The following is a 27786-nucleotide window of genomic DNA, read 5'->3' as shown; positions in this document are numbered from 1 at the left end:
AGATCATCTCAGCCCTTAGGCGGGCAGGAGGCAAGCATTAGTGTTGGTCAGTATCTCCTCTAAGAGGTCAGAGGAAGTGAAAGACAAGACTGCAGAAAATGAGACCCATCTTGACAGGAGCAGGCATCGTTGCTGTTGATCAGTCTTGAAAACATCAATGTCACTGCCAGTACTCAGTCTTGATGGAACCCAGGAGCACGGTCTCGGGGCAGATGCCTGCATTTGCAGCTGGGCTCTGCTTCTGGGGGTCTGTGTGGCTCTAGGCACATGGTGATTTAACCCTCCACACCTCAGTTTCATCATCCTTAACATAGGAATAATACCTGATAGTACCTGCCATAGAGGGTTAGGGTCAGGATGAAGTGGGTTGATCATGTGAAGCACTTAGAAGACAACCTGGCTTTACTCTCAGCTATGCCAGTGATTCCTTTTCCTGTCTGCAATAGATCTTGCAGCCTTGGCAGTGATCTAAGCCACTTAGATCCCTCAAAACAAGACATCCACTAAAGTCTTCCCCACCTCTAGGTTTCTCTGTTTCTGTGTCCAACCTAGAATATTTTTCCAGGTTTGGTTCACCAACAGGCAGCTTCAGCTTCATCTGTGGCTTGTTAGAAGTGCAAGTTTTCAGACCCATCCCAGACTTATGAAACCAGTATCTTAAGGCAGGTCCAGGACTCTGTGGCTTTACATACTATTCAGATGATTTTTAAAGGTGGACAAGCATTATCTCAGAATGTTCTCTTTACTGAAAAACTTCAAGCCAGATGGCCACTTTCAAGAACCCTAGTGGTGGGGCTGCCTTGTTCACAGTACCTACAGGGATCAAATGTCATCTTCGTTCCCTTTGTCATGTGGAATGGTTGGACGCAACAGCTTGGGGGGACTGTTGAAGACCTCAGATCTCACAATCAGATCTGTTAATTAAGAAAAAGATGACCAGACATGGTGGCTCATGCCTGTAATCCTAGCATTTTGGGAGGTCAAGGCCAGAAGATTGCCTGAGTCCAGGGGTTCAAGACCACCCTGGGCAACTTGTTGAGACCTCCTCCCTACAATAAATTAAAAAATTAGCCAGGTGTAATGGAACGTGCCTGTAGTACCAGCTGCTTGGAAGGCTGAGGTGGAAAAATTGCCTGAGCCCAGCAAGTCAAGGCTGCTCATGGCTACCATGAGCATACCACTGCATTCCAGCCTGGTTGACAAAGTAAGACTGACTCAAAAAGAATGACACAGAATGAAAGGAAAGCCCTGACTGAGAAAATCCCAGCAATTATAAATTGGACTGTTTTATCCCCAGTTTTTGTTTGTTTGTTTGTTTTTTGAGTTGGAGTCTCACTCCTATCACCCAGACTGGAGTGTAGTGGCCACTCCCGGCCACCGCAGCCTCGACCTGCTGGGCTCCGGCGATCCTTCCGCCTTCAGCCTTCCAAGTAGCTGGAACTACAGGCGCGCGCTACCACGCCCAGCTCGTTTTGATTTCATTGTAGAGATGAGGTCTCGCCAAGTTGCCCAGGCGGGTCTCGAACCCGTGGGCTCAGGCAATCCACTCACCTCAGCCTCCCAAAGGCACAGGATTAAGGCTGAGCCACTGAGCCCGGCTTTATCCCCAGTTTTTATATCATTGTGACTTTAACTCAGATTTCCACCTCCATTCCTTATTTGCAATCCAAATGGGACTATAAACTAAACTGAAGATAACAGCGTTGTGATTGAGAACCTTGGATGATGGCCCCCACTGCATTTTTTAAATTCAGCTAAGGCTTGTAAGAGAAACTGTGAGAGTTTGTTCTTTAAGTAGATTATTGGCAATGAAACCTCATCAACCACATTTACTGTTTTCCCAAAACTCAAGATACTACAGTAAATAACCAGCACAGCTATCTAAAGCAGGGTGATGAGTACGTGATGAGTATGTGAATAGACATCAGCCTCACCTCTTGCTCTCTTTCCACTTCCACATCTCTATTCATCTACTTATCTCCAGGAGACTTCCCCGTGTGATCAGCCAAAACAAATATAAAATGCAACATTTCTAAGATGAACTTCTTTGATCTCCTCTAGGGCATATATTTCTTTTTGGATTCCATCAGTGAAACTATTAGCTTCCAGTCTTCTTCCTATAATAAAAACGTTGAGGTGTTAGCTGACTCATGGCTGTCTGGTGCATGATGATGTCACTCAGATGCGCTTCTTAGGGTTGCTGTATGTTGGAGGCACAATGTCATCCAGATTCTCCTCCCCTCAGGGCTAGGTGACTACACTCAACCTTGATGAGTCAGGTGTGTGCTCTCCTTATTCACATGTCACCACTGCAGCAGCACCAAAGACTCTTAAACACTTTTTTCTTATCCTGTCATTCATGCCCTTGACAGAGAACCTACTCTGCCTTCATTGTGTCTGTTCTAGCAGATATGAATCTCTCTGCCTGGCCTCCAAGCTGCCCATGGAAAGAAGTTTCCATATTCCTTTTCATGTCAGAAAACCAATGTGCCATTTCTGTTCTTCCACCTGCCCTTCCCACCTCCAGAGCATTGTACATGTCATTGCCTTCCAAACGTTGTCTTCTTCCTGTCCTTCCATTGGTCTTCATCTCTTGTTTCAGTACTCTAATTAAGGCTGGGCGCAGTGGCTCACACTTGTAATCTCAGCGTTTGGGAAAGTTGAGGCAGGAGGGTTGCTTGAGGCCAGGAGTTCGAGTCCAGTCTGGGCAACATAGCAAGACTTCATCTTTACAACAAATAAATTCACCAGGTGTGGCACTACACACCTGTACTCCAGCTATTTGGGAGACTGAGGCAGGAGGATTGCTTGAGCCCAGGAGGAGGTCAAGGCTGCAGTGAACCTTCATTACGCTACTGCACTCCAGCCTGGGTGACAAAGCAAGATCCTACCCCTCCAGCCCACCCCCAAAAAACTCTTCTTAAGTCTTCGCTCCAAGTCCCTTTATCCTTATATGCACCGTTACTGCTATATTCACAGTCTTATGTGTACTTTGCTAAGTGATTTTTATGTGTAGGTTCTTATCTAGAGAGTTTACTACTGAAGGCCAGAAGCAGAGACTATCCCATTGCGTTTGTTAATGCTACACTTGGGCCATCAGCCTGGAGTGCTGAGGTTGATAGCATGTTCAACATAAAGTAGGCGCTCACGACAGGTTATTCACTGACTACAAAAGGTTGCTTGATCCCCTGAAGACTACCAGAAGAGAAAGAGCACTTAGGATAGCCCCTAGCTGAGGCATAATTTAGGGAGCTCTAATGAGACCCAATTAGAAACCTTCCTCCTGTTCTCATATGAGTCATGTGAATGGCAAAAGTTAGTGTATGAAGAAATGGGACTAACTGTGGCTTTCTGGATGGTTGTGTGCTTCTCTTCAGTTCTGAATGCTTGCCTGGTTTGCATTATGATTTCCTTCCTTGCTAGAAAACATAGACTTTCTTCCTTTCTTTGGAAGAAGCGGTTATCTGTTGGAAATCGGAGGCTCCAGGATTCAAATGCAATGGACTTGGCTGTAGTGCTCTGTAGTGCATTTCTTGACAAGTCCTGAAAAGACTATTGAATTCTGGCCTGGGCTTTTCTGCAGTGTTTGGATGTGTTTCAGCTGCAGTGTTTGGCTGGATAGAGTAATCGAAATAGTTTTTTTTTTTTTTTCCTTCTTCCTTAGCAATCCTATGTTACCATTTCATACAGTTAAAATGGAATATTTTACAACCGTGCAAATACTTTGGAGTGCAATAGAATCAAGCTCTTCTACCAGCAAACAACCTATCTTTAAAAATTATACATAAACAAATCAAAATAGAAATTGATGGTGGTATCCTGATAGAAAAACTGGCAGACATTTAGTGAGCTTGCTAGAGGATACCAAGTTACACTGAAGATCTATTATTATTATTATTATCATCATTATGATTATTAAACATGGAAATTTTTGTGGGAATTTTACTTAATAGAGGAAATTTTTATTTCTCTTTTCTTTCATACGATTAAAATGCTGCATCTAGTAATCTCTGCAATGTCACTCCCTTTTTGCATGTATGGTGGGCTGGCATTTTGATGCTCTGTGTATCAGGCTATTGTTCTCTGGTAATCTTCAAAGGACTGCTGGTCTTAGAATCTGCTCCATATCTAAAATTCTCACTTTAATTATCAGATAGGAGCCTGCATTTTTTCTTTGTGATTAAGGAGGAGAGAAGTGTGCTTATTATTCTGCAAAATATTTGAGGAGTAGGCTCCCAAATGTTGAATTTTGTTCTAGAAGTGAGAGCTGATCAAATTATAGACTCCTTCAAGCCAAGAGAGGGAAATGAATAAATCAGGGAAACAGAGGCACTGAGTGACACAAAGTAAATGCGTATTCATGTGCTGTACTTTGCGAACAACACTGGCGTTATGCCTTCCAGGGTCCCTGCAAGTCATGAACAAAACAAGAAAGATTATGGAACATGGCGGGGCGACCTTTACCAATGCCTTTGTGACAACACCCATGTGCTGCCCATCACGGTCCTCCATGCTCACTGGGAAGTATGTGCACAATCACAACGTCTACACCAACAATGAGAACTGTTCTTCCCCCTCGTGGCAGGCCATGCACGAGCCTAGGACTTTCGCTGTGTATCTTAACAACACTGGCTACAGAACAGGTAAGAGATGACATTTCTAGCCCTGAATCTCTGGTAAGACGTCTTAGACACAGGAAAATGCATTCTCATAGTAAAAATGAACACAGTTCCAGACAGACTCTAAACCGTAGGAAATTAGCTTCTCTCTTCTTTGCTCGTGTCTTTCCGTTCTTAACTTTTTACTCTGAAGAATGTGCCAATGAGAAACTCCATGTTAAAAATCAGAAGGATTCTCAGGGGACACAATATGAAAGTGTTGTACTCATCTGAGCAGCCAGGAGTTGGAATCCTGCTACAGATGAGTTTTTGTCCTGTTTACCTGCTTACCTCAACCTCCTAAATCTCCAGGTATTATGGCACAACTTGAGGCTTTTCTTAGACATTGGTAAAATTCTGCTGATTGTTTCAATGAGAAATTATCAAGTGTCTTTAATCCACTTAGCACCTTCCCCAGTTTCTGGGACATAGGAGGTGATCAAAATTATTTATTGAATCAGTGAATAACTGATGAGTAAACCAATGATGTGTAACTTATTGATTCATTTATTTGCTCATATTTTTGTCCTATAATTAATAGGATTTGGAAAGTTTATTTAGCTTAAGTTACGGTCATTTTTAGATCTTGAATGTTCACTTCTACTTTCCAGCAATTAGCCTCCTAACTGCTACATCCTACTATTGTTATTAACCTACACGGGGCAAGAAGAGGTTTTTGGTTAGTTGGTCTTTTGAAAATTGGGTACATCTTTCAAGAAGAGTCAGGAACAACATGCAATCTTTCTGAGAAAAAAAAGCAAAGCTTCTTCTGATAATGTCACCTCCAAAATCCCATCCACCCAGCATGAAGATGCTGCCCTTGGATTTTTGGAGCATTTCTTTGTGGAAGGACACAAAGATGTCTGCAGTATAGACACAGGTTTGGGGGAGTTTTTTTTCTACCTAGACTTATTCATAAGAATTAAAGATGTTATCATTAAAACTTGCTGGAAATGATTTTCAGGCCTATAGTTTCTCCATTTTGAAGATTTAAAAGTAAAGGATTTCAGATAAACATGCTCCTAAATCTCTCTTAAAAATGAAATTAATCTTTCCCACTGGATTCAGGAAATATATGTAGCCATTTGCTGCTTTGCAGAGCGCCCTGTGGGCACTAAATACTTGTTATTCATGGATGAAAATATTGATTGTGCATGCGGTAGCACTGTCACTCACAGGCATCTCAAGATCTCTCCTCACAGAAGAAGATCCTCCCGTGAATCTCAAGGGTTCTTGCATATGCTTCAGAAAGAAACTAGGTTACCAAAAGGTTACAGAGTGCCTTATCCTGAGTGTGTTTTCTTACATTAGTGATTTAAATTTATAGCACCTTTCATCTGAGGACTCTAAAGCAATTTGCAAATCCATCAAACACCCCTGTAGGGTTCATAGCCAGCAAATGTATCTGACTCTGTTTTGTAACTGAGATGGGAATTTCAAATATTGTGGGACCAGCAGACCAGTTCAGAAACAGAAACAAATGGTTGCCTAATGCCGGTTTCTGATATTAACAGCCAAAATTATGTTTTGCTTATGGGAAGTGTTGTGCAAAATCAGTGCCTTTCAGATCCCAGGTTCTCTATAATTTAATCCTTAGTAGCAGGCATGAAGCTTAAAGGGTGGGGCTTTCACATATACAGAGTGATATGAATATTATTTGTCATAAGAAATTGAGACTCAGAGGACTGGGCTTGGTGGCTCAGCCTATAATCCCAGCATTTTTGGAGGCCGAGTCAAGTGGATTGCCTGAGCCCACAGGTTCGAGACCAGCCCAGGCAACTTGGCGAGACCTCGTCTCTACAATAAATCAATAATTAGCTGGGCGTGGTGGCGTGAGCCTGTAGTTCCAGCTACTAGTTCAGCCTTCTAGGCTGAAGCGGAAGGATGGCCAGAGCCCAGCAGGTTGAGGCTGCGGTGGCCGGGACCATGCCACTGCCCTCCAGCCTGGACGACAGAGTGAGACTCCAACTCAGAAAAAAAAAAAAAAGAAATAGAGATTCAAGGTGAGACAGAGCCCTACCAGGACTTAGTCCTGTCAACTAGGGTTTGCTCATTTGTTTCAGTGCTAAATCAGAGAAGGCAAGAAGGGAATAAATGTTATTATCTCACCTAATTCTTATAGCAACCTCAAAAGAAAGGATTCCCCTGTGTTACCAATGAAGAAACCAAGACTCAGAAAGGCTAACTGTCTAAGATCAGAAGCTAGTCAGTGATGGCATCTGATCCAAAGTTTTCCCTCTTTCCATTATCTTTATTCACTTCCATAATGATTCTATCCTGCTTTGTATCAAAATGCCTTGCAGAGACACATACAACGTAATAGGATACAGAACGATAAGGGCCCTGGCAAATAGAAACACAGAATAGAGCTAAAGTCAAGGTCAAGGTTGGTGGATAAACTACTTATCATGATGTCTTAGGGAAAGGCTGCATATTTGGAACTAAGCTTCCGGGTTGTAAAAGCAAAAATGGAAACACCATCCACTGTAAATCCACTGGGTCACCAGATAAAAACAAATCAGTTGCCTCTAAGAAGCATAGTGCATTCTGGTACTTGTGTCTATTACACAGTGTTGTATCCCCCCTAAGATAGATTAAAGGAGCTTAACTAAAACTCAGAGATAATTTAGCTCAAATCTCTTATTTTTAGATGAGTAAACTTAGACCCACAAGTTTAAGGGGACAGCTGAAGTGACAGATCTGGTGTTCTAATGGTCTTCTGGGCTCCCCAATGTGCTGCTCTAACCTAAAGACAAGTTAGATCTAGAATCAAACTGCACACTTCATAAGGCTTGCCTAATGAGGACTTACTTTTGTATATGCAGCCCAGTGAGATTGCTTCAGTCAGGTGTCTTCTCCAGGGAAAGCAGATTTGCTTCTGGAAACTGAGTCTGATTCTAAAGCCAACCTTCTTCCCAGGGGCTGAGACATGTAGGTAATAATAGAATCTATAGTGAGTCATCTTCCAAAATAAAAGTAATTATTTAAGGGAAATAAGAACTTTTCCAAAAAATTGGGAGTAGAAAAAGGATAATATGCACTTAGAAAAATAAATCTTAATTTGCCCATTACTAAATCAGAAGATTAAAAACTGGAAGACTAATATGGCAACAATAGAAATATACATACATTTAAATTTAACTTTGATGGGAGAATATTAAAGTATCTCAGACAATTAGGAAGTAAAGATGTCTTTGCAACAGTAGTTATTGATCTACCCAGGGACAATGACCCATTTGAAAATACACAAATAAGCACATAAGAGTGACAGAAATCTTAGGAGACTGATGAGTAGATATTAAACCAATGTAATTATTTACAAGACACTAAACTATTAGAGAAGAAGCCAATGTATAAAAATTGTATTGTTTTTCTAATCATGAATTTATTATTTGGAACATTTTAGTTGCAAACCTAAGAAAAACAATGAAGGAAACTGAAATATGTATTATACATAAATACCCATCTAGAGAAAAGCACAAAACAGCAATCAGTGTTATGAAGAATAATTCAGAGAAGATAAATTACTAGGAGATTTATTTTGGGAAGCATCCAGAATCCATGGATTTAAATGAATTGAAATGATCCAGTATTATATTTACCATTGTATGACATGATTTTTCTTTCTCAGAACTGAGGCATATTTTTGGACTGGCTGTATAGCCTAAATTTTTTCTAACTTTACTCATGGAAAATATGAGTCTACAAGAGCTTAAATGTTCAAGAAGGGGAAAATACAGTAACATGTCTACTGCACTTTACGTTCTGACAAGTGAGGTGGGAATGATATTGGATTATCTATCATAAAAATGAATATCCTGCCTGAAACCTGCACCAAAAAAATTTAAATTTCTTATGAGGGTATAGACATTAATATAAAACCTGACATAAATTTTAAGGTACAAATGATTCACTGCTAAGAGGTAGCATCCAGTATTTCTTTTAAATACCTGAACTAGGACTGAACTCACATTCTACTCTGCCCTTGATTGTTTTCAGGACTTGTACAGGATGGGTTTCCAGCCTGTATAATGCAAGGATAGAATGAGTCTTAGGTGTTCTTTCCTGTTCAAAATTTCTATATTGTGTAACTCTATTATACTCACAATGATTATTATATTAGCTCATTTAGCAATTGTAGTATCTCAATTATAGTCACAACAGATGATATGTAAAATCAAATATGAATTAAATTTTAGTCACACTAATTCTGCCTCATATCATGGAGGTAGAAGAGGCAATATTTAATGGAGACCTGCAATAAATATTTTGTGTAAATAATTCTTTTGTAATAAATCAAATTATTCTTTTTAAATTTCATATCTTCTCACATTACAAAATTTATGGTACTTATAACAAGTATATTTATTTATTCTCTAATGCAGGACTTTTTAAAATGTAGAGTTCACTTGAAATAGGGCAAACTAATCTTATTTTTATTATGAAGTGATAGATTTTTGATAAGTACATAAACATGAGATCTAGCATACATTTATTGAACCACGGTGTACTTGGAACTACACCGGACACTGGGATATGAAGAGACACAACGTAAGATTCCCTATCTTCACTAGACTTGTAGTTTGATTAGGGAAGTAAGAATCCTGTGTATGAATGGATATAAATAATCATTTTATCTTGGTTCAAAATTTTATATATTTATAATTACCATGAAATCTTGCCACCTCAAGTCTATCAATCACATGAAGTAAAATCTCAATTAATATATCATTTTCGATATAGTGAATAAGATTAGACTTCTCTACAGCATTAGATCTTTTGTGTAATTACTATTGCTGATTTAAAAATGAATGCCAGCCAGGCGAAGTGGCTCACGTCTGTGATCCTAGCAGTTTGGGAGGCTGAGGTGAGAGGATCACTTGAGCCGAGGAGTTTGAGACCAGCCTAGGCAATATAGCAAGATCTTGTCTCTAAAAAAATCAAAAAGTTATGCAGGCATGGTGTCATGTGTCTGTAGTCCCAGCTACTCAGGAAGCTGAGGCAGAAGAATCGCCTGAGCCCAAGAGATCGAGGCTATGGTGAGCTGTGATTATGCCACTGCACTCCCACTTGAGTAAGACCTCGACTGAAAAATTTAAAAATGAATGCCTTTGCTTCAGATAGTTCAAGGAAAATTTTCTAAGGACCATGCAACAGGTAGTTCTAGACAGAAGTAGCATGGCCTAAAGCCAACAATAATTATAATTAGGTCTTTCTAATCTTTCTCCCTGTCACCCAAACCCCACCACCATCTTAGACAGCTGTGTGAAGGAAAATGCTTAATGGTGTGCAAAAGAAGAGAATGTCATAGAAAGACAGGTAAATGGCACACTGGTGATGTATTCAGACAGCAGTATTTCAGTTGAACTGCCAATGCCGAAGGATAGAAAAGCTTTGAACTGTCCATAACCTTAGGCATCATGGCTATGGTCAAGAAAATGAAATCCACCTTAGAGAGGGAGAAGGAGATTTACTACATCTGGAGGAAAATAATTAGAAACTCAGATAATCAATTGCAGAGCACTGCCAGGAAGCATAATGTTGAAAGAGGCCAAGGGTGATTATGAAGGAGTCTCAATGTCAAGAGGAAACAGAAGAGGCCAGAGCAAGTTGGGCTGACGACCCTGGGTGCTGCACTGAGATGCATGAGGTCTTGTCTTGGAGCGAGTGTGATGGGTGAGGGCACATCTGGAATGCTGAGTATATTTTTCACACTCCATTAACACAAAGACATTGCAAACCTAGAGGGAGTTCTGAAACAAAATATCAAGGACTATTCAGGGACTTGAAGAAACAGTTACAAGGCAAGGATTAAGGCAAAGCGTAATAGCCATGGCAATGGGTAGAAAACAGTACAAAATAGCCTAAAAAGTAAAACAATGACGGAAGGGCAGAAATGACTTGGCGTGGAGAGGAAAAAAACACACACACACACACAAACTAAAAGTAGCAGAAAAAAAATGTTAAACTAATTAAGCCGAAAAATATAAGCCAAGTGGAGGAGAGGGCTTTTGTTTTTTGTTTTGGGGGTGGGGGATTGCCACAGAATAAATCCTATTGGGAAAGAAAGTCTGTAATCACTCAAGAGATGTTTTCAAATGCACAAGTGCAGAACTCTAGAGCAAGATTTTCTTACACTGCAAAATGGTAAATTATTTAAGATCAGAAGACAGGGTCAAAAGGAAAATGACAATGGTGATGCTATCATAATAATACGAACAGTAGCCACACTTAACAAGCCTGTGTTGTGTCAGGCACTGTTTTAAATGCTTTCCATTAGATCGTTTAATCCTCACAGCAATCCTGCCACCATTATTATTGTCACCATGATGGTGTTACAGAAGGAGAATTGGAGAAGAGAGAGGTTAAGCAACGTGCCTGTGATGGTTGGCTAGCAAGTAGCAAAGCCAGGACTTGAACCCAGACAGGCTGGTTCCAGGGTTTATATTCTAATCCACTATGTTCTTTTACTCCTTTGAAAACAAAAGGAGAGAAAAGTGAGATCAACCTCCAGGGATGAGGAGGAAGCCGTATGAAAGTTCTGGGCCCAAGGTTATTAAGTGAGCTGGAAACAGTCCTCTTATGAACTAACTAACGTTAGTGGGGTGTGGCCTTGGTCTGCTGCCTGTGGCTCTAAGTCATGTTACATTTTGCTGGAAAAGGAATGTCATGTTGTGGTTCTCTGTGCAAAGGTCAGTTAGTCTCTAAAGACAAGAAACCCTCATTAGAAGAATTCCTACTGCACATAAACAGCCCAGAGGGAAATCCTGAGTCATCTGATGTGAGATCTTAGACACTTTGGCCTATACCCACTGACCTGCCCAGGGGCCCTGGTGGGATCCTCAAGCAGGGGCATTTGGTTGACTGGCCACTGGATGGATTCACTCACTCACAGACTCAACAAATAAACATTCATTTAACAAACAAACATTGCCATGTTTTTCAGACTTCAGTCCAGACTCTTTTCAAAGAAAAAATCTCACAAGAAATCGCAACTTCAGAAACTGTAAAGCTGTATTCTATGGAAATATTAAGAAGACCAAATCAGCCTTTGCAAATTAACATTCAAGTGAAACCTCAAAATGTGTAAAGTCTAGAAAACCTTGGGTTTGTGAACTCCAGTTCAAGAAACAAAAAGTATGTGGTCCTATTCTGTGTGCAAAGATGGAGAGCAGTATTACAGACGTTGGGCAGAGGCAATGTTTGCCCTCAGAAAACTTACCCTCTAAGGGGTATTATTTATGAACATGACGTACCACAGGAAGAAAGGGAAGTTGGCACTAGAGCTCCAAAAAAGGGTGCTGTGTGACTGAGACAGATACTGTGAGCGCAATAGTGTCTGCTCTGGCCTTGATACATAGGCAAATGAAGAGTACAGAACAAACAGAGGAAACTGTAGCTGCAGAGAGAGACAATCAGGAGAGAAATGAGAGTTGGGATTGGAAAGAGAGAGATTTTGCTCAGACCCAAAGTAGGCCTTACATGGCGAGCTAGCAGATTAACTTGATTCTGCAGACAATGAGGGTCATCCAAGATTGTGAGAAGAAGGTACCCTGCCTGGAGTTGATCCTCAGGAAGACTAACTGGTGGCCCTGAGCGTGGAAAAACCCTGCATGGCTGGGAAAGCCCGTCATGAGACTGTGAACATCTGTGAGTGGTGTCAAGTCGCCGGGCAAAGTGCGAAGGATTTGAGTGCTCTTACAAAGGTAGATCCTGCAGGGGGTGGCAGCTGCTTGGCACAGGAAGCACAGCACAGGAAGCACAGGAGCCGGTGGGATCCCGGGAGGCTCTGAGATCCCTCTGGGTGGCCAAGCCTGGTTAACAGGCAGGGTGATTATGCCATTTAGAGGATACATCTGAGGAGTGAAGTAGATCTGAAAGGGAAAATGGCTACTTCCATGTTGGACAATTGCGTTGAGGAGCAAGTAGAACATTCAGATGGATATTCTACAGATACAGCTACTCCTCGATTTACAGCGAGATCGTGTCCAGATAAGCCCATAAATTAAAAATACCAGGCCTGGCACAATGGCTCACACCTGTATTCCCAGTACTTTAAGAGGTCGAGGTGAGAGAATTGCTTGAGCCCAGGAGTCCAAGACCAACCTGGGCAGCACAGCGAGACCTCATCTCTACCAAAAATTAGCCGGGCATGGTGAGATGTGCCTGTAGTTCTAGTTCCAGCTACTCAGGAGGCTGAGGTGGAAGGATCTCCTGAGACAAGGAGGTTGAGGCTGTGGTGAACAGTGATTTGTACCACCACTGCACTCCAGCCTGGGCAAAAGAGTGAGACTCCTACTCAAAAGAAAGGAGAGACAGAGAGAGAGAGAAAATACCATAAGTCGAAAATGCATTTAATGCACCTAACTAACATCATAGCATAGCCTACCTTAAAGGTGCTCATAACACTGACATTAGTAGCACAAAGCCTATTTTATAATAAAGTCTTGAATATCTCATATGATTTATTGAATACCGTACTGAATGCATATTGCTTTTGCACCACTGTAAAGGAAAAAATTGTTAGTTGATCCATCCTAAGTTGAGGACTGTCTGTAGTTGAATATCAAAGATGAAAGCAAGCCAAATAGCTAGCCCATAGAAACACCAAAATGATGGACATTGAATAACTTTAAAAAATCAATGCCAATTATAGGTGAAGACACCCATAAAACCTGCTTTGTGAAGCTAGGAAGTGGCTTTGACATGGAAGTCATCTGGTTGGCCAGAGAACATAGTCTCTCCAGAAGTAAAAGGTTACAGCTTTATAATATCAGAAACACTAAAACTTGCATACAGGAGTGTGTGTATGTATGCATAGGGATGTATGTGTGTACACACCCATCTATACATATATACACATACCCATACATACATATAACGAATAAGTTTTTTTTAGTTCTTCATACTGGAAGGCAAAACTATTATGTGTGTGGCTAATAGGGTAACTAAAGATTTAGATTAATCGGAATAGTGCTTGTTCACACCTGATGTCCTAGTGTAATTATAACAATTACAAATAGCACCCCTTTTCTCGCTCAAAAGTGTTCCAGTACATTGATGACTACCCTTCTGATAGTTGTAGTTTTTCCCTTCCAGATTTTGCTCCAGAATCTTAACTTCCTTTTCTCTCTCCTACTCCTCACCTGTCATCATCTTTTGCAGAGAACCAAATTTGTTGTCACCCTCTCAGAAAGACCCTATCAGCCCTGTGACATAGTGACCTGTCTTGGATGAGACACACCAAAGTTACAAAAATGAAGTCCTTTCAGTGGACTTTTTTTTTTTGAAAGTGAGAAGGCAGGATTTATTGAGAGGACAGGAAAGCTCCCACAGTGGAAGAGGAGGGACCCAAAAGGGTTGCCGTCAGTGGACTTTTTAATGAACAGTGGTGTTTTTGTGATACCTATACTTCTACTATACTATAATTCTGTGAAACGTAGTAATCTATGTAGTAACTCTATGTTGGCAGAATTTTGATCATCAATAATTGACATATACATTCATAAAATACACATAATGTAAAGACCTATAAATGCAAAACATGTGATATAAAGACTCTGACCCTATTCCATTAAAATGGAGTTCACCACAGTTCCCTTGTTTGGAAAATGTGTACTCTCTGGATATGTGAAAACAAAGACAAGCTTTTCAATAGTGTTTTTGTAGTTTGCAACTCTCAAACACTAAGTTAGAAAACTAAGTTTATCACAAAGATTGAACTCTCAGTTCTCCAATACTTGCCCAGTCTCACACTAGCTACTTCTCTGATTGTTACATCAACTTAGCAAAGGGGTTTATCCTGGTTTTATTTCAGTAGGACCATAACAAATAAATGCATCCAGTCCAGACATGGTGGCTCACACCTGTAATTCCAACACTTTGGAAGGCCTAGGCAGGAGAATTGCTTGAGTCCAGGAGTTTGAGACTAGCCTGGGCAACATGGCGAGACCTCATCTTTACAAAACAAAAATCAAAAAATTAGCTGCACATGGTGGCATGCACCTGTAGTCTCAGCTATTTAGGAGGCTGAGGCGGAAGGTCAAGTCTGAGCCCAAGAGATTGAGGCTGCGGTGAACCGTGGTCATGCCATAGCACTCTAGCCTGGGTGACAGAGTGAGACCTCTTTAAAAAAAAAAACAAAAAGCCAGGTGGCTCCGTGGCTCAGCCTGTAATCCCGCGCCTTTGGGAGGCTGAGGTGAGTGGATTGCCTGAGCCAGCGGGTTCGAGACCCGCCTGGGCAACTTGGCAATAAATCAAAAAATAATAAATCAAAAATAAATCAAAAAATTAGCCGGGCATGGTAGCGCATGCCTGTCATTCCAGATACTTGGAAGGCTGAGGCGGAAGGATCGCCAGAGCCCAGCAGGTCGAGGCTGCGGTGGCCGGGAGCGGCCACTGCACTCCAGTCTGGGCGACAGAGTGAGACTCCAACTCAAAAAAAAAAAACAACGAAAAAACGCACCCAGAGTATTGTGATTTTGGTGATTTTATTAACCCATAATCCATGCATTTGGGTGCTACTTATATTTATGATTTGGGTGATTTTATTAACCCATAATCCATGCATTTGGGTGCTACTTATATTTATTCAAAAGGAAAATGTACATATGTCACTTTGCCAAAGGACTGGAGTATTATACTAATATTATTTTGTCATTCACTATTATCTAGGTTAACTTTTGTTTTACCATCCCTTTTTCAACTCATTTCATTTTTGTGCATTTATTTATAATTAATCATTTCGTATGAAAAATAATTCCTTTTTTCCCATTGCAGCCTTTTTTGGAAAATACCTCAATGAATATAATGGCAGCTACATCCCTCCTGGGTGGCGAGAATGGCTTGGGTTAATCAAGAATTCTCGTTTCTATAATTACACTGTTTGTCGAAATGGCATCAAAGAAAAGCATGGATTTGATTATGCAAAGGTAATTTTCAGGCGCTTTTACACTGCATCAATTTACTTTGTACATAATGGGGAAAAGCCATTTTCAGTGAGTTAGACTATCCACAAGATTGGCTTTCTGTGTTCTCACAATGTTAGCATGAGAAATTTTAAGGTAATTTTAAACTCCAGGCAAGAAAAGACTCTCAAGGAACACTGCCTTTGTATAGTGATTTTCCCCCCTTCATTAGGATGAAAGGCAATCAGCCTTTGATGAAAGTGTCATCAAGAAAATCATAGATCCTCTGCTGTCTTGTGATAATTTTTGCTCACACCCCTACCCGAGGACTTGCTCATGTAATCAAATGTTCATCTTGTACTGTTTTACTTTTCTTTGGAGTGAAAGTGTATTTGGGGCTGTGGCTTCAGATTTTGGTATAAGAAAACAAGCAAGCAAATACAATAATTAAAGGTTGGGAAACCACATTTCTTGCTTTTAATCCTGTCTGACCAAACTTAGTATATGTGACAAGGACATCTGCCCCATGGTGTCAGAAGTCTCTAAGGCTGTCAATCCTAGGAATTCCAAATCATTTCATAGAAGCTGAAATCGACATATCCCATGGTTCTCTGACAAATGAATCCTAAATTTGACTTAATAATTCACAATGATCTTGTGATAGTTAACTTACATTTTTTTTTTAAATCATAAGAGTGAAGGGGAAAAGTCTTTGAATTTAGCCTACTAACTTACCTAAAATATCCCCTTCTAGCCATACCCATCTTTTGCTCCATTAATTTAAAAGAAACAGAGAATTAAAACACACCAGATATATTGTAACTAAAATAAAATAAAATAAATAAAAGAAGCAGAGAATATGCTGTATCTAGCAACCTCTCCCAACAGGCACTTGGTAGAAACCAGCAAGAGGGAGCTTGATTTAACTTTGGCACATTGCTGTCTTCATGCATGGCCTGATTTGAGCACAGGGAATCTGGTAAGAGATAAGGAGTCAGTCCAGCTAGTTCACACCCATCAGAAAACAATGGATGCAAATGAATTCATAGGCATTGAGAATAGGCTTCCAGATTCATAAAAGCAGCCTTGGCAGGAACCTCGGAGGCAAGTTTGAGAACATCCTTATTTTCAAAGCTTAGGAAAAAGCAACCTAGAATGACTCAACCACTCACCTTGGGTTGTATCCCCAACTGTAGATACGGTCATGTGCTCAAATGATGTCGACCACGTGCACTAATTGTCACTGCTACCATTTTTATCTGTGGGGATGCTTTTCGTCCTCCCTGTTCAAGCAATTAACCTTTCTTTCCCTGTTGTCCGAAGGAGAACAAAGCAATCAAGATTCTTTCCAAATACTAAATCAGAGTAACTTGCTCATTATCACAGTTGATTAAGTGTCAAAGACAACTGTGTCCGAAAAGAATATATATCTTTTTGTGTGTGATGAAAGGAATGAAACAGACACTCCTTGGAAGAAGAAGGGGATAGCCTGGGGACTTGTCCTAACAGTGACATGTGACACAGATTTTGTCCCTCGGACACTGCTTTTGCAGCTGTTCTGGTCCTTAAATCCACAACATGTGGTTAGCCATGCCTGGAAGTCTTTGACATTGTGAACATTGCCTGGGTACTTTCTGAATCAAGTTTATACTAGAGCTCCAGGCCAATGATATACACTTAGAGGAAGCAGGTGGTTTAATTTAAGTTTTCATCTTTCCTTTTTATTCCATTTCCTCCCTCCCCCTTACAGACTTGCATCAGTCCCCCTGACCGTGGGTTAAGTCATTTTATTAGCAAGTCAGGCTCTAATCCCAGCAGCTGTATTGCTTTAGTTGTGCAATTAACACAGGATAATCTGCAGGAAATCAACTGCTCCCTATATTCAAGTGTTTCAAGTAAATTAATAGATCAAATGTTGCAGATTTTTCCCTGTGCTCCCGGATTTTGGCCATGGCTTTGATTAGTGATTGTTGTGTATTTCCCACAAGTGAATTTTTAATTTGAAGAAAAATTATTATCTTGTGTTTGTGCATTTGTGTGTGTGTGTGTGTGTGTGTGTGTGTGTGTTCTGCAACTGTAAATTTGAAGTGGGCGTGGGTGTTTCCTGCCCTTGAAGTAATTAAAATTTTTGCCAATGAATTACATCAGCAAAACCTGAGACAAATGTGTATCCGGTGTTTCAAGTGCTCTAGCACTTGTATTGCGAGATTAATCATTATCGTGGGCAAACACTACTTGACTTTTTTCTTTCTTGATGGCTAAGTTGTGCTTTACTATTTAAAATACATTTTTTGCATGTTACCCAGCTAGCAACCCTAGAACATAACTGGCAGCTGATTTTCACTGTTAGTAAAGTCGTCTTGCTGCCTTGGGAGGTACGGTTCTCCTTCCTGCTGGAGACCTTATCTCTTCATGCAGCGAGCTGCTTCTGAGGAAAGCAGTTATTCAAATGTGATCTGATGAATGTCACCTTTTGTAATTTTTGTTTTGTGTCAAATGTATGTTTCAGGACTACTTCACAGACTTAATCACTAACGAGAGCATTAATTACTTCAAAATGTCTAAGAGAATGTATCCCCATAGGCCCATTATGATGGTGATCAGCCACGCTGCGCCCCATGGCCCAGAGGACTCGGCCCCACAGTTTTCCAAACTCTACCCCAACGCTTCCCAACACATGTGAGTAATAACATCAACTCTGCGACCTGCTGAACGCAGCCCTTGCTGTGCTCTCCACCCCATTTTTCGGTCTTATCCCCACGTCCTTCTTCATTGTGTGTCCACAAGGCAGGAGCCTCAGTTTCTCCCAGAGACGATGACTTAAGTGCAGACCACATAACAGGCCGAGCCACTGGCCTGAAAGGTCCTTATCTGGGTGGTTTGATTAGGAATTGCATTTCCTACACTTACAAGTAGCTAAACGGAAAGAAAGAGACATACGTAGGGTGAATGGGGACAGTTTTTACCGAGAGTTTCCTTCAGTCGTCTTAAATAATCTTCATGAGTCTGTTCTAATAATAACGAGCATCGAATGGAATGCTTTCCATAGCAGCAGAGTGGGGACCCTGGTCTGGTTATAGAAACATGGATTTGTTTTCTAGACGGATACCGTAGCAGCTTTGCTGCAGATGTGCAATTAGGATCGCGGCAGAAGGCAGTTGGAGTGGCTTGCCCAAGAGGCCCTCTTAGGTCGCAGCTTTAACATACCTGATGTTTCTTTTTGAGAAGCAGAAATCCTAGAGAGGAGGGGTTAGGAAGACACAGCGAGAGGGCTGATGGCATAAAGGAAACGGGACAGAGAGTAGAAAGCTGTAGGCGTCAATCATTCTTGCTAGTCAAGGATGGAAAAATCTGGATGCTTTGGCAGCAGAGAACATCATTTTATGGTTTACTCTGTCAACACGGTTTCCTCCAACCTTTGCAATCAGTATGCAGTCTTCCACACAGAGCAGGGGAGTTGGCTCTGTGTCTGCTGAAAGCTTGGCCATTCGAGAGGCAGGGAACAGAAAATTGATATCTGCTTCCTTTATACTAGAGCTCCAAACTTGGTCCTTAATTTACTTGTGTTTAAATATCATGTCTTTTCGTCCACTCTGATTATTAGCCAAGATTCCATACAGAAAGAAACTTATGAAAATACATAAGTAACTACTGAAAATGCTCTAGTTGCTGGTCATTATGTATTTCTAGAGAACATTTTAAAAATAAAATTTTTGCCAATAAATTACATCAATGTAATTAATTGTACCGCAATGTAATTAATTGACTGATGACTCCTAGTCAGTGGTACACAGATCACCTCTATCATATCAAGTGATTTAGACTAGAAAGAAGGTCTGGGTCAGGCTCAGTGGCTCAGGCTAAATTCCAGCTCTTTGGGAGGCTGAGGTGAGTGGATTGCCTAAGCCCACGTGTTCGAGATCAGCCTGGGCAACTTAGTGAGACCTCATCTCTACAATACATTTTAAAAATTAGCTGGGCATGGTAGCACATGCCTGGAGTTCCAGTTACTCGGAAGGCTGAGGCAGAAGGATTATCAGAGCCCACCAGGTCGACGCTGGGGTGACTGTGAGTGTGCCACTGCCCTCCCGCCTGGGTGACAGAGTAAGACTCCAACTCAAAAAAAAAAAGAGAGAGAGAGAGAAAGAAAGTCTGAATTGACTTGGGACAGGAACTAACAGTAAGTATGAAGGCAGGGTGGGAAATCTAATGAGCATGCCCAGGAACTTTGAGAATGAAATATGGTTGTTGTTGTTTTTTGTTTTTTTTTTTAAGTTGGGTCTCACTCTGTTGCCCAGGCTGGAGTGCCGTGGCACAATCAAGGCTCACCACAGCCTTGACCTCCTAGGCTCAGGTGATTCTCCCACTCCAGCCTCCAGAGTAGCTAGGACTACAAGAGCACACCACTACTCCTGGATAATTTTTTAATTTTTTGTAGAGACGAGATCTCACTGTATTGTCTAGGCTGGTCTCAAACTTCTTGGCTCAAGCAATCCTCCTGCCTTGGCCTCCTAAAGTGCTAGGATTACAGTTTGAGCCACCACGCCAGGCCTGGAAGTGTTTTAGTGCATCAAATATCTCCGATAAATAAAGACGGTTTCCCTAGCACCCGGGGAATATGCTTGGGTGAGCCATTGTGAGTCAATTGTGTGGTGGATATTGAACCATCTGAAAATCTTCCCCACATACCACCCCACAACTAAATTTATGAATGAAGCCCATGTTTGGCGAGTGACTCTCTGTGACAGCTCACCTATGCAGTTAGTAGCCAGCTGGCTCAGTGAAAGGAAAATGTCTTGTGGGCTTCCACATTTCCTTAGAACCCGCTTTTTCCTATTTCTGTTGAATCAGAGATGGCTTTGTGTAGCTTCCTTTGTGGGATACGCAGAATCCCGGCCTAAGATGACTTTATATAACTGTAAACCTGACAGGTGTTTCCTCGAGTTTGAAGAGAAGGGTTGACAAAATAGGGTGTTTTATGGCTCCTTAGAAGTCAGCCTGCTTTTGAAGCTCTGAGGCAAAGACCTAAGCTTATGGGAAAACCAGCCATAGGTCAGGAGGTTCTGACAGCTCAGTTGCATGTATAGACAATACGCACAAAGAGAGGAGTTTGCAGAGTTCTCAAGGTTTCAACAACAGCTTTTAAAAAGCATCTCTGATTCCAGCCACTAACAATTCTATTTAGTTCCACAAATATTTCTGAGTGCCACCTGTGATGCCGTACAACACGGCAGGGATATAGGCATAAGGAAGACACAATTTCTAACATTTAGGGACCCTCAGCTGGGGCAAGGGTCAGTACACTGGGGCCTCCAGTTCACATCCAACTTGCCACCAGTTTTTGTTAATAAAATCTTATGGAAACACTGTCATGCTCATGCATTATGGCTGCTTTCACAATACAGCTGCCAAGTTGAGTAGTTGTGGCAGACATCATACGACCTGCAAAGCCTAAAGTGTTTACTATCTGATCCATTATAGAGTAAGTTTGCCCCAACCCTTGCTCTGGGAAAACAATGGGCCAGAGTCCACATAGCCATATCGGCAGTAGCCCAGAGTAGGAAGTGAGGTATAGTCATTCACGGGGCTGTGGAAGTTTGGAGGGAGAAGCATTCACATCTCTGGGAGGAACGAGGAAAACTTCGTGAACCAAGAAGCTTCTAAGTGGCCCTCAAAGGATGAGTAATATCTCTGTAGATGACTGTAAAAAGACTGGATAGATGAGTTCAGGTAGTGAATACGGCAGGGACAAGGAGTCACTTTCTTCCTCACTTAGGGAGGCCACCTAAGATGTAAGCTAGAAACTGGAGAATGGCCCAAAGGAAGCAATAAGGGATAAAGCTCAAAAAGGGAAACTGAGACAGCATACCGAGGACATCAATGAGTTTGCACATGGTTACGAGCAAGGAATCACTGGAGGTTAAGTAGGGTAGTAACAAGATAGGAGGTGGCTCAGATGTTTCTACATGCAGGTAGATTCAGTTATTCCTTTTTACTTCAAGTGAACCAGTGCCCTAACTCATGATTCTGTAAAGCAAAATCTAAACATGGCAGGTGAAAAGTATTCAAGGCCTAGAGGGAAGCAAGCCTGGTTTCCTGTCTCAGCTGTCCCCAGCAAGCCTACGGGCTCTTTCTTCAACCTTTGGGAAACACCATCGTCTCATCTGTAAAATGGGGCTAACACTAACACCTTGACATGATGTCATAAGTGAAAATCAAGAGAGGCAGTGTAGGTAAAGTCTCCACGTTGAACCTGGGACATAGAAGCCACTTCATATGTGTTAATTCTTATTGATCCTTCATATTTAGATGCACCATATGAAACTGGCAATATTTGATCTTTTTTTTTTTTTTTTGAGTTGGAGTCTCACTCTGTCGCCCAGACTGGAGTGCAGTGGCCACTCCTGGCCACCGCAGCCTCGACCTGCTGGGCTCCAGCGATCCTTCCACCTCAGCCTTCTGAGTAGCTGGAACTACAGGCGAGTGCTACCACGCCCGGCTAATTTTTTGATTTATTGTAGAGATGAGGTCTGGCCAAGTTGCCCAGGTGGGTCTCAAACCCGCGGGCTCAGGCAATCCACTCACCTCAGCCTCCCAAAGGCGCAGGATTACAGGCTGAGCCACCGAGCCCGGCTTGATCTTTCTTGACCTACAAAAAGTACAGTTTCATATGGTTCAACTTAAGGTTTGGGGACACAGCGAGAGAAAGGACAGGTTGATGCTTGTCTGCTGTGACATGACAAATCTCTTGACAAGCTAAGACTCACATTGTGATGAGCCCCTCACATCTGGCTTTTCTAAAAGGACAGAGAGGATAAGTACCGAGCTGGGCTGTGTTATCTTTTCCAGGTGCAAATGTGTGTGATGGGCAAGTGCCAGTTTGGAGAACACCCCCAACCACAGAAAATGAAAATTCATGTGGTGGGTTGAGAGATTCAGCTTCTCTGTGCTGTTAAGCCCTGGGCTTTGTGCACCTTGAATGTGGAGACAATGTATAGACATGAGAAGAAATGGCTGCAGAGTTCTCAAGGCAGACAGTGTCTCCTGAGGGCCTTGGAAGTCTCTGTTATAAAGTTCTCCCTGGCCGCTGCTGTAGAAGGGGCTTGAAGGAGTGAGTGCGTGCACAGGTTCAGAGTTCAGTCCTCAGACAAAAGCAGTGAGACAAATTGAAGACAAGCTGCCGATTGTGGGGCCTGGAGCTAGTAAGTGGCCAACTTCCCCAGCGAAAACATTAGCAACACATTCAAGCGAAGGGATGTAAGAAGTTAAGTACATCGCAGAAGTACTTGGCAGGCTCTGTGGAAACAGAGCAAGAAGCCATAGACTCTTCCCTACTGTGGGATGTGAGTCACGTGAACACTTTCCTTTAGGTCTCTTCCTTGGTGGTTAGGATCCCTTTCATCTGGTCTTGGGTTATAGCTATCTGACCCTCTCAGACTGGGGCAAATATATCACCTTTCCATGACATTTGCCGTTTCCAACAAAGAGAGGAAACCAGTTCCATGACCGTCTGTTGGTTTTACAAATGGACGGTAGAGGTTATGTGCCCAGCCACGCAGAATGAGAGCGGATTACCGACCACTTGTTGACAGAGGGTGCTGGTTCATCAGACCGTAGCTCAGACAACTCTACATACATTTCTTTCCTGGTCTCAGTGATGTGATACTATGCACCTGTGGACAAAAGCTGCGACAAGGAAGGAGACTCCATTTACCTACTCAGTGACCACAGGGGTGGCCAAGAGACTCTCTTTCGCCTTCCTACAAATTGTGGCCTTGTCAACTTTAAAATCTGTTGTTGTTCTTGTTCTGGTTCAACAGTTCTTCCTTGCCATCCCTGGAAATGTATGTGACGGTATGTGTGTGTGAAGGTACACTCACACACGCACACAACACACACACAGGCTCAAGTGAAACCTAAAATCAGTAAAGCAATCCGTGTCCACTAATTTGCAAGCATCGCTGTGCAAGTAGAGCTTTTGGATAAACATAGTATATCAAGAAAAAACTCCCTCCTTGTAAAACAAAGCTTTTCAAACAACTTTGTTATCTACAGCTGGAAAGAAATAGTCTTGTCTTAAAAGAAAAACTTACGCATTTTTATCTCTTTTCTTCCACAATATGTGAAAGGATATGCTTTTGAAGATGAGAAGAGTTTAAATTCTCCATAAAAATGTCTGATTTGGGCAGAACTAATTGCTCCCTTTTCTATATTCCCACTTCGTTCTTCCCTCAATGGATCTGGATCATTTACTGTGTATCCTATCTGTGTTGGTTGTTTACCCAGATCCCTGAAGACAAGTTGCACAACTCCAGGGGGCAGCATTCAAATAAAATATCATCTGAATAGTGCCCTGAAGTTATGCATGGGTCCTAACACAGTCACTGCACAATTCATTTTTGTTTAGCAAATGAATAAACATATTAACCTCACCAATTTGCTATTTTAAAAATAGCATCAAAATATCTAAACAATAGATTTTATGGACTTGAAAGGACACCTAGAAATACTCTAATTCCATAAGTTTTATATTAAAAGATGAAGATCCAAAGTCTATGTCTATTTTTTTTTTTTAATGAGGGTTCAGATGGTTTTGCCTAGGTCACATGAGTAGTTAGAGGCAAAACTGAGCCAAAACTCAATCTTCTTGGACCCAGGTGACCCTCCCACTATACCAGCCTTGCTGAGTTCACATCACAGTCACAAGTCATACTGGAGGTGGTTCCTATGTATTTGCACAATTCTAATTGGTGTTTATAGCATCATTAAAAGACTAAATTATTTTCTTACATACCTATAATCAAAATCATTTGGTATTCCCCTGCATGTGTCCAACTGTTACCTAGCTAAAGATATTTGAACTCAGGTGGGACTATGTACACAGTCAGTAAAGTAAGTTCAATTTGGGTGGAAACTGAGATAGTGTGACTTGGGAGATTAAGTATAGAATTTCCAACTTAATGCTTTGAGTGTGTGCCTTAAATCTGTGTAACTGGCTTCTGGGAATTGAGGCCTTTTCACTTCTAAGAGAATGATGGCTCTGCTACCAGTACCCTTTAAGAGTTAGATCATTAGGGTTTTGTTTTTGCTTGAGACTAAATAACAAAGAAGGAAACACGTGTTCAGATACAAAACACTAGAAATATATTAATTTTCACTGGAGTGACAGCAAAGACCATCCACAGTAATAATGAACTGCTAAGTTCTTTGCAATTCCCCAAGTGTGAATTTAATATATAATACATGCATTTCTTAAAACTAGTCCTTTGCTAGTCAAAATTATTTTCCTAGAATACTCACCTGTCAAAAAAAAAAAAATGATATTGTTGATTTTCAGAATTCTTACTCCCATTAGATCAACAAGCAATACTGGAAAGAGTAGCAAATTTCAAGGAGAATTGGCATGCCGGCCTAAAGTAGCCATAATCCAGTGTGCTGAGCAGTAAATCCAAACAAGCAAGGACTAGAGAAAAGCAAAATGCAGGGAACCCTTGCTGGGAACAGGTAAAACTTTTAAATGTCGGAATAGTCTATGGAAGATTACAGGGATGCTTTCTTGGGAGTGTAAATCTGAAGTACTCAGTCCTGGGTGAAGCCTCTGTCCAACAGACAACAGAAAGTCTTACCAGGTAAGGCACATGTGACTGGGCCTCCAACCCACTTTTTTTTTTTTTTAAAGAAAGCAACATACATTTTTTAAAAACTACAATCTGGTCCTTTGTCCTCTCAATTTTATAGCAATAGCCAGTGTTATCAACCTTTTCACGAATGCATCCAGTATACCTTGGAGGGTCAAACGTCATTCTATACTCACAATAAAAGTAGGCCCAGCAGCAGATGGGGAGACACCTGAACGGGAAGCAGCAGCAGCTAGTATCTTAAATCAGGGGTGAAGGTTAAGATTTTAGGACTTTTGTTAGGCATTGTGAGGCACTTTATGGGCCTGTGGTTCAAGACGCTGGCCAGTGTGATGTTAGAGCAGGAGCCTGGCTGAGAGCTTCCCCAGTGCATTCTTTCTGAAGTAACTCTGTGCACTTTACTTCCTCATTTATAAAATGGACATAAGATCCCTGCCAAGTCCTCAGAGTTGCCACAACAATCAGATGAGCCATTACACGATAAGCTCTTTCCAGATACCTGTAGGTATGGATATGTTGTGGTTCCAGAACTTGCTCTTCAGAGTCACAGATGTCTCTTTTATCCCTCATAAGAACTCTTAGCTGGGCTCGGTGGCTCAGCCTGTAATCCCGCGCCTTTGGGAGGCTGAGGTGAGTGGATTGCCTGAGCCTGCGGGTTTGAGACCTGCCTAGGCAGCGAGACCTCATCTCTACAATAAATCAAAAAATCAAAAAATCAGCCAGGTGTGGTAGCGCATGCCTGTAATTCCAGCTACTTGGAAGGCTGAGGCGGAAGGATCGCCAGAGCCCAGCAGGTCGAGGCTGCGGTGGCCAGGAGCGGCCACTGCATTCCAGTCTGGGCGACAGAGTGAGACTCCAACTCAAAAAAAAAAAAGAACTCTTTGAAGTTGTTATGTCCATTATATAGATGAGGAAACTGAGGCTTGGACAAAAAAGTTCTCCAGGATCGCATACTATGAGGTAACAGAGCCGGGATAAGAATGGGGGTCTGATTCCAGAACATTCTGCAATAATGGCATAGGTGGTTTTCCACTTCTCCCTAAGTTACCAGCTTCTTTCAGTGGCTTGTGTTCCAGCTGACGGCTCCAGGCTCTGTTTGAATAATTTGAAGTCAATCCTTAGCTAGGGAAGTAAGCCTTAATTATCACTGGGGAACAGAAGGCTGCATCTTCGAGGAATTTGGCAGACCTCAGCAGGAGGCAACCACAGGTCTTTGGCAAAAGATCACTTTTCAACAACATTGTCAATTCCAGCGACCCCCCGACCTTCCACCTGCGGGTCCCTGAACAGCTGCTGTTCTGTGGGAAGCAGTGGCAGTCTGTCTTCCTTTAAAAGGCAAATGCACACCCTCCTCCCTGCCGCCTGCTGAGATCCCACCTGGGATTTCATCCCCAGAGCTGGGGGTCATCTCCCATATAGAGAAATTAAGAAACATCAAGGGGGGGGTGGGGGGGAGAAGAGCTTTGACAACAGGCCCTGAACTCTCCCTTTTAATATAAGCCAGATTGAACATATGTCATTCTGTAAATCCGGGAGTCCAATTTGAGGCTTGTAATTTGCTGCAACCTTCCCTGTTCCTCAAAGTGAGGTGGACCCATGCCAAGCACATCAAGGTAACTGGTGGAAGATATAATTTGCCCACTGTGAGCCTGCATTTCAGTTCCCCATTGTAATTTTTATTTGTGTTGAGGTTTTGTGGTTTTGAAAAAGTCAACTAGATTTATTTTAAAATTAAGCCAACCCAACATCAAAGGCAGTAAGAGGAGGATGTTTAGGTATTATAAAGAAACCCTGTGTAATCTTTTCTAACTGTATTCTTTTTCAGGGCACTTATCAGTAAATGGTTAGGGGGCCTTTCAAAATCAACTTGCTATATTTCTCTGACCTCAAACTACCCCCTTGGGCGAAAAACCCTTTTCTAGGGGATTTAGAAGCCCCTCTCTCCTCATCCTCAACCTCTTAATCTAATCCTGTTTGTAACGCAACATGCTGCGTGAAGAATAAGCAATGTGAGCCTCAGTCCTTCCCCACCTCCTTCCTGACTGTGGTATGACAAGCCCTTTCAGGCCAAAAAATGGGACCATTTGGTTCGCGAATCACTTCATTGGTAGACAGCAGAAAGTTTGCATTGAAAGTTTCTCTTAAAAAGAATGGCAGGTGTTACTTGAAGAGTTTGTTTTTTAATAGCATGAATGTTTTTCAACCCAGGTACTTATTTGTTTATTGGCTCATGGAAGAAGTATGTGTGCCTCTGTCCTAGGTATTTTAAAATGATAAATATATATATATAATTATTGTTCCTCCAAACAGATTTTTAAGAGAGGTGCTGTTAGCTCTATGTACAGATGAGCAAACTAAGTCACACCCTCTTCTACTCTATAAGTCTTATCTCTTTAAAAGAAAGTTTACTAGCCGGGCTCGGTGGCTCAGCCTGTAATCCCACGCCTTTGGGAGGCTGAGGTGAGTGGATTGCCTGAACCCGCGGGTTCGAGACCCGCCTGGGCAGCGAGACCTCATCTCTACAATAAATCAAAAATCAGCTGGGCGTGGTAGCGCATGCCTGTAATTCCGGCTACTTTGGAA

General features: G+C 41.8%; 1 protein-coding gene across 1 annotated transcript in view; it reads left to right on the top strand.

The window, feature by feature from the left end:
- Positions 1–27786, top strand: part of SULF1 (sulfatase 1) — a 161750-nt gene that overhangs the window by 78561 nt on the left and 55403 nt on the right. Inside the window, exons 5-7 of the mRNA XM_021709989.1 lie at positions 4404–4643; positions 15438–15589; positions 18075–18244. Coding sequence (XP_021565664.1) covers positions 4404–4643; positions 15438–15589; positions 18075–18244 — 562 coding nt within the window. The remainder of the gene's footprint in view (positions 1–4403; positions 4644–15437; positions 15590–18074; positions 18245–27786) is intronic.

This window comes from Carlito syrichta, unplaced genomic scaffold (genome assembly GCF_000164805.1).
Source record: "Carlito syrichta isolate Samal-C Ts95f unplaced genomic scaffold, Tarsius_syrichta-2.0.1 Scaffold287855, whole genome shotgun sequence".
NCBI lineage: Eukaryota > Metazoa > Chordata > Mammalia > Primates > Tarsiidae > Carlito > Carlito syrichta.
The sequence above is the reverse complement of the archived record's forward strand: the minus strand, read 5'-3'. Positions and strand labels throughout refer to the sequence as shown.